The sequence below is a fragment of the Cucurbita moschata genome, unplaced genomic scaffold (assembly GCF_002738365.1).
Source record: "Cucurbita moschata cultivar Rifu unplaced genomic scaffold, Cmos_1.0 Cmo_Scf00083, whole genome shotgun sequence".
In the NCBI taxonomy this organism is placed as follows: Eukaryota; Viridiplantae; Streptophyta; class Magnoliopsida; order Cucurbitales; family Cucurbitaceae; genus Cucurbita; species Cucurbita moschata.
The window spans coordinates 502,979-510,671 of NW_019268599.1; the positions used below are offsets into that span (position 1 = coordinate 502,979).

Below are 7,693 nucleotides of genomic sequence, written 5' to 3' on the forward strand. Positions count from 1 at the left end.
ACTCAGTCGCCGGAAAACCCGCGAGTTTTCCGGCGACCGCCGAGTTTCGCGGAACCCATGCAAAACGACGGCCACAGCACGCCCACCCTCAACCCACGCACCATGCAAAGTTTCAGAACACCTGCAAAGGGAGAAAAGAGAGAAAATTTCGAGAGAGAGAGAGATTTCGGACAAACGTCGGCGAGTGTCCAGTTTCTCCGACGAGCCCTCAAACCACCCTCAAACTAACACCAAATGACCTGTTACCACCATAAGAGGGATCCCTAACGAAAGCACAATAACTCAGGGTGCGTTTTGTGTTATTTTGTAAACGTCGTCGTCGGTAACCGAGGTCGAAAAAATTAGGTTTCTTAATCGATTCTTAGATCTATGGCTTTTAGGCCGCAAAACTCCCAGAAAAGAAAGAAGGACGACGAACAAAGAAGAAAAGGGAAGGAAGAGGACCGAAATCGGCAACGGAAACGCCGCGGGAAAGAGAGAGAAAGCTCGCCGAAAAATCGGCCGAAGTCGGGTAAGGAAGACGAGATCCACGGATCCGGGTCAACTGGAACCCAGAACCCGGGAGAGCAGCCCGTTCCTCCCTTGGCCTCTGCCTTCGGCCCAGCCCAACTACAGCGGCCCAAACCTCAAACCGGCCCAGAAGCTACGGTTCAGTTGAACCAACCCAGACCAGACCCACGGTCCAATTGAGTCGGCCTGCAAACCAAACTCCTGCGGCCCAGCCCAGTAAGCCGAGGCCCAACGATTAGTCTTGGCCCAGTAGCCTTCCACAGCCCACGACCCGAACCACGACACGAACCGGGCTGCGACCCGCGCTTTGACCCGACACTGCCGCCCGACGTGGCTTTCTCTGCTACTGCCACGTGTCACTCAACGGCGCAGGCAATCCCTCGGCTCGGCTCGGCGCAAACGGCTCGGGCTCCCTCCGGTGACGCTCCGGCGGCTCCAACGGCTCTTCGGCTCGGCTCACCTATTTTCAGCCCGGTTTCCACTGTTTCGACCCTCCTGAATCTGTTTTCGGCCCCGATTAAGGTATCCGAGGCCGTTTCAGAGCCGTATTTCACATTTATTAAATTATAGGTAAATTAATTGTGAAATACTAACGGAAAGTGGTGGACGGTGTGATAGGAAACAAACCCCGGGGACGTAGGGAGCAGCTCTCACGGAACGGGAGCTTACGTTTAGCGATTTATGGAGTACTTCGGCCAAGGCCAACCAAGTAAGTGGCCTTACTATAGGATAGGCTAAATAAATTGTATGATGCTTGATGTTATGTGCCAGTATATACATATTTTGTTGAGTGACGCTTGATATGTTTGACGCACGTTGTGGCATTATGATGAGCATGATGATTGCATGATTTTTACCTTAATATGATGATGTTTTTCATATTGAGCATGCTAGATGATGATGAGTGTCATATTGCATCATATCGTTAGATCGACGTAGGACACAACCCTAAGAGCATGAAAATGATAGTAATATAAATATCCACGAGTATGCGTTACCTAGAGTAACAAAGAGATGAGACTAGAGGGTTGTGTCAGAAGAGACATTACGATGGATTTAGAGGGACCTCATGCATTTTGTATGTTCATAAGCATAGGGCTACTTCCCCTAGAGATGATGAGTGCGGACGCGCACCTTACGATGAGCGCGAATGCGCACAGGTGCGAAAGCACACAGATGAGGGTGTTCATGAGGCGCATGACACTATGGGGTTCTGCTGACCTCCGGACGTCGCTACAGATTAGCTTGACCAGAGGGTCCAGGGGGCGTGCGAGCGCCCTGGGGACTCACATTCGCACGTGTGAGTCGTGTGTAGGGAAGTACTACACATCCAATTTGTCCGAGACTGGAGGCCACCCATAAGATGATTAGAGATAGGTCCCTATTCATGATTGCATGTGTTTGCATTAGCATGGCCCCTATAGTGGGGTCACTAGGCCGTGTGCCATATTGTTTTTTCAGGTAAAGGCAAGGCGCCCATGTACGGTTGACGGTGGCATCGTGATCAGAGACTGTGGCGCGTGCATAGGATAGATGCATATTTAATTCCTAGTCTTGGTTAGGATAGGGCGTTTGCATTTCATTCATTTATATTAATTAATTTGTAATCGTTTTATTTTATCTTTTTGAACTCCAGCACAATGTTTGAAACACGTAAGTCCGGCAGTGTTTTCCAATGTTTTAATGTATTTTGAAGTTTTAAATTTTTCCGCTATTAAAGATGAGTATGCTTAGATTTTTATTCTGCATTAGAGATGAGCACCGAGACGTTAGTGGCGACTCTAGATATGTGGAAATTTAGGGTCGTTACATGTAGTGTGCAGAGAAGTACCATATATCCAATTTGCAAGTTTGAAAAGTAGGCTTAGAGAATACGATTTAAAATGATAGGATGCATGTGTTTGCATTGACCAACACCAATAGTGGGATCACTCAATAAGTATTTCTTAAAATATTGAGATCTTGTGTTATTCTTAGATTTTAGGTGAAGGCAAGACATCCATGTGTGGTTGACGATCATGGAACATATGTTAGTGTAGTTGCATTTTCACTTCTTAGATATTAAGTTAGATTAAGGCAACATTTTAATTTTTTCTTTAGTTTTATTTATATTTTACATTGAAAATTTTTCGTTGTTTTTGTTTTAAGACTCTTAATGCAAACGTATAAGTTCATAACATTATTTTATTAATTATTTTAAGAAAGGTTTCCACATAAAATTTATGTTAGGGCATACCAGTAAAAAAATAATAATTAAACAAATCAACTAATCTCATCTATCCTCCAACCTCTCACATGCCCACTTTCCCCCTCAAAATACTCAACCAACTCCCCTTGCTCTCTCCCCTTTCTTCCAATTCATTATCTCTGCACATTTGTCCTAACACCACCAGATCTCCCATCATCAAAAATGGAAAGTTTCTCTTACAATTACCACATGAATCAATTCTCTCACATCGTTATAACCTTTGAGGGACAAGTCAAGCCAATTTTATAAATAAAATAGAATGTCGGCCAACTAAGTAAATGACGTTATTATTGACATGATTATATTTGATGTTGACACGTGCCTCGTGATTATGCACATGTCATATATTTGATATGTGTAAATTGTTTATGAATCGATATGACTATGGTATGATATGTATATGTTATAATATGTGAATGGTATGATAACTCTTACGTTATAATATGTTTGAGTAGAATATGAGAATGATGCGATGAACGTAATGTAATGATATGACTAAGATATTATTAATATAACGACACGGTTAGGTTATGTATAGAAATTGATATGGTTATGATAGATTGAAAAAACGATATGTATAGGTTATGTATAGAAAATGATAGATTGATAAAACTATATGGTTAGTGTACGTTTGGGAAACAATATGACTAAGGTATGTCCATGAAATGATACGACTATGAGATGTATAAGGACAATAAGGTTATGACAAGATTAAAAATACGATATGACTAGGTATGCATATGGAAACAATATGCCTATGAAATGTTTACGAAATGATACGATTATGATATGACATATGAATGACGAATATATATATATATATATATGTTGTAATACGATATGAAAATGATATGATATATGTTCTGGTACGATGTATGTAATAAATTGATATGTTTATGTTATGGTATATTGTGATACGATATGTTATGGTATGATATGTTATGATGAAAATTTTTATGTTTGGAAATATGGAAACGTTATGATATGGCATATGTATGTAAAATGATTGATATGATGTGATTGACATGCAAAACAACAAACTAGCATGAAATACAACTCTCATATACGCATGAAAGATATGATAAAATTGGATGACTTCATGTCCAGACAAAATTGGATGTGTAGCACTTTCCTACGCATGTACAAGCATGAGTCTTCCAGTAGCTTGAATTAACATATTATAACTTTAATTTAAAAAAAAACGCTAATAAATGTTTTTATAGCATCATATACAAGCCATCTATTCATATTCTATTATAGTATGAGCGGTTAAGATTCGTGAAAAACACTATAAAAAATATGCGATATCATTTTTAGTAAGCTATTGTAACAACTTTAGATTAACAATTAAATTTAAGTTTAATGAAAGCAAACAATATGAAGTGTTGGACAAGGATACATATTACAAAGCTGTGCTTACTTCCTATATTACCCAACACAAGGTCTCGAACAAAAAGTGAATATTTATAGTCGTTTATATATCTATTTCGATTAAGATAAATTGGCTGTTCGTACCTGAATGAGACTTGGTAAAAAAGAACCCGATGTGGTGGCTTTTACCTAAACTCTTCTACATAAAACAATAGAGTTCTTCAAATTTATTTATGGTTCTTTGATACACATAACCGCTTCAATTGATATCAACTAGAACCAGATAATTGCTTGATGCCAACAAATAGCACCTTCCTAATTCTACAAGAAATACATAGATTTAAAGGCTATGAAGTAATTTGAGGGTCTCATCAATATGCTTTACGAGTTGGAATTGGTTATATAAATGAGCTGCACAATCCCATTCTTATCAAGAACATGAGTCTGTCGTCTAGGCAATGTTCCAAAAAGATCGGCAGGAACTCCCCATTCTTTCCTTACTTTGTTACCCTCATCACTTAGCAATGTAAATGGAAGTCTGGATTTCTTTGCAAAAGCCTACATTTTCAACCATGTCACTAGTGTAAATGGGAGTCAGTAATTCTTTGAAAAAGCCTACATTTTTAACCATGTCAATGGGAGAAACTTACATTGATTGGGGCGGAGAACAAAACAACTTTGGTAAGGTATCAAAACCTTTCCCTAACCATGTTAAAGTCTAAAGGGGGAGGCTGAAAAAATTCAAAGAGGACAATATCTGCTTGGACCTCAAGATAGGATAGGATTGAATTGTAACCTATTTTTAGTTGGTTGGACTCGTATTGATCCAACAAAAAAAAAAATGTTAACTTACAAGCCGATCTAAATTTTTAACCCAACTCAATCTTAATTATTTGAATTGAGTAGTTTAAGTTAGTCGATTTATCCGAATATATGGATATACCCCTAGAAACTTGAAACTATATATTTAACTATTAATTTGAACGTTCAACATTTATATATTTTTCTATTTTAAATTTAATTATCAAATATATTAAACAATAATTTGAACATTCCCGTATGAAGATCTTATAGACTTACAAATGCTCTTTAATAAATTAATTTTTATTCATTAATCCTAAGTTACTTCACGATTAACGTTGAGTTACAATTGTATGTTCTATAGGACTAGTTGCGTCTATGGATGTATCTATTAAATGCAACTTCATAATATATAAATTATTTGTAATTTCATTTGAGTCAAAAGTTTTTGTTATGCTTATAATTATATCTTGTTTCTTAAGTAATGAACAATTAATTTATAATCTAATCATAGACTAAATCTCTCTCGGGCTAGTGAAAGGGTGAGACCCCATTGTTTAAGTCTTGAAGTTAACAAGAAACCATTCATTTACTTTTTTTTTTCTTTGTTCTTTATGAAGAAATAGAAAGTATTTCTCTTGTGAATTTACGGTACCAACTCCCTATTTTGTCAAGTCCACAAAATAAACTCAAGATTTATCGTTTGTTTGAGATATTGGAGCCGATCGACGCTGTAGCCAACAAATTGGCATGAACCACCCAACCTTGCTACCGTGGGTAACGTACTTCATTTTTGATGTTGACCAAGTACACCCTGGACCCCTCACATGTCATAGAACATGAGAACTTCCCTCCTGAGAAACTTAACCTACGGAGAGAAACTCATAAAAATAAATAAATTAATTAATTAAAAAAAAAAACTCCAAATAGATGTTAAGGAACTAAGTACCAAGGTTATCACCCTAGTCGAGGTCCCGCAGAAGAATCATCAAGCCAAGGAAGCGACGGAAAAAAAAATAAAAAGAAAAAGATGAGAGAGTTGTACCCAAACTTTTTTAAGACTAGTTCAGTTGCCAGAACAAAAGTTTTCGAGTTGGCTATAGAATTCTTAACACCGGAGATGAATTTTAAAAAAAAAATTGCAAAAATATAATTTTGTAATTTTACTGAAGTTGTTTTGTTCTTAATTAATTATAGAACAAGAATTTCCACCCGTTATAGAAAGGAAAATTCTCCAAAATAAGGAGAAAAAATTTATAAAATAAAACAAAATAAAATATTCTAGAAAAGAATTTGGATAAAATGGCTCGATTGCCTACAACTACACTTTTGGAGAAGGGCTCCAAGTTTGAAAGTGCTTGGAACACCGTGCCCAATCGAGTTCTCAGAGGTAAGTTTTGAGCAAAAGTTTAGATTTTCAATTCGAGCCTTAAACCTTAATTCATTTAATTAAGACTTATTTCATGGCGCTTTTGGAAGTGTAAGTAGCATTTTTGGTAAAAGGCTCGAAAGTTTATAAGCTTTTGGTTAGGGGTGTGCATTGAAGCCAACAACCCGAACCAACCCAACCCGAACTATAAGAGTTGAGTTGGGTCGGGTCAGATTAGTTTTTCAGATTGGTTTGGGTTCATTTTTTTGAACCTGAATTGATTCGGTTCGATTTTGAGTTCATTGGACAAAACCTTTAGATTAGACCTGACCCAAATAAAAATATATAAAATATACTAAGAGATTTACATCAATGATAGTTTGCTAGACTGGTATGTGTGCTAACTTAAAACTCTCCCACTAACTTGAGTTGGATGTCAATTAAATATATATATTAAATTAACATATAACTATTAAAACTCTCGCACTCACTTGAGTTTGATGCCAATTAAATATATTAAATTAACATATCCTAACCACTAGACCATAATTGATATTTCTTTATCATCGACCCCTCTAAATTTTTCGATGGTTATACAAATGTCCAAAATACAAAAATCTTACCAAATGGCACCAAGTTATTGTTGTTTCTTTGTCCAAAACGCCTCTAAACTTCTCAATAGTGAATACAAACGACATGAATTAAAGATCAAATCTAAATATCCTAACAAAGCCTATCAACTTCTCAGTTATACAAATGTCTAAAATACAAACCACATGGATTAAGGATAAAATCAAAATATCCTACAAAATGGTACCAAGTTTTCCATATACATAATACAAATGAGATGATAAAGGATGAAGTCCTTACAAATATCGATACTAAGTTTTTCATGGCCATGAATTGAACTCAAGTTTGTTGTGTGAAAGCCTTATCCTAACCGCTGAACAACTCAACGCCTCTAAACTTCTCGATGATTATACAAATATTCAAAATAAGATTAAAAAAATCTTACAAAATGACACCAAGTTATTGTTGTTTCTTTGACCATGGTTATACGTATATCCAAAATACAAACGATATGTATTAAGGATAAAAGCTAAATATCCTAACCAAGTTTTCCATTGCGGAGAACTCGAGTCTCCTGGGCAAAAGCCAGATATCCTAACCACTGAACAACAATGAATATTTCTTTGTCCTCAACGCTCTATACAAACGAGATGGATTAAGGTACAAACGAGATGGATTAAGGATGCAAGTTTTCACAATTGGTGAGAATTGAACCCAAATCTCTTAGGGTGAAAGCCAAATATCCTCACCGCTGGACGACAATAAATATTTCTTTATCCTCAATACTCTTTTTTTTTTTTTTTTTTTTTTTTTTTAAAAAAAAA

The 7,693-nt window shown here is 36.6% G+C and overlaps 1 protein-coding gene across 1 annotated transcript in view; it reads right to left on the reverse strand.

Moving 5' to 3' along the window:
- Window positions 1-4,510: 4,510 nt before the first annotated feature.
- Window positions 4,511-7,693, reverse strand: part of LOC111438879 (uncharacterized mitochondrial protein AtMg00810-like) — a 5,254-nt gene continuing 2,071 nt past the window's right edge. The window contains exon 3 of the mRNA XM_023076705.1: window positions 4,511-4,687. Coding sequence (XP_022932473.1) covers window positions 4,511-4,687 — 177 coding nt within the window. The remainder of the gene's footprint in view (window positions 4,688-7,693) is intronic.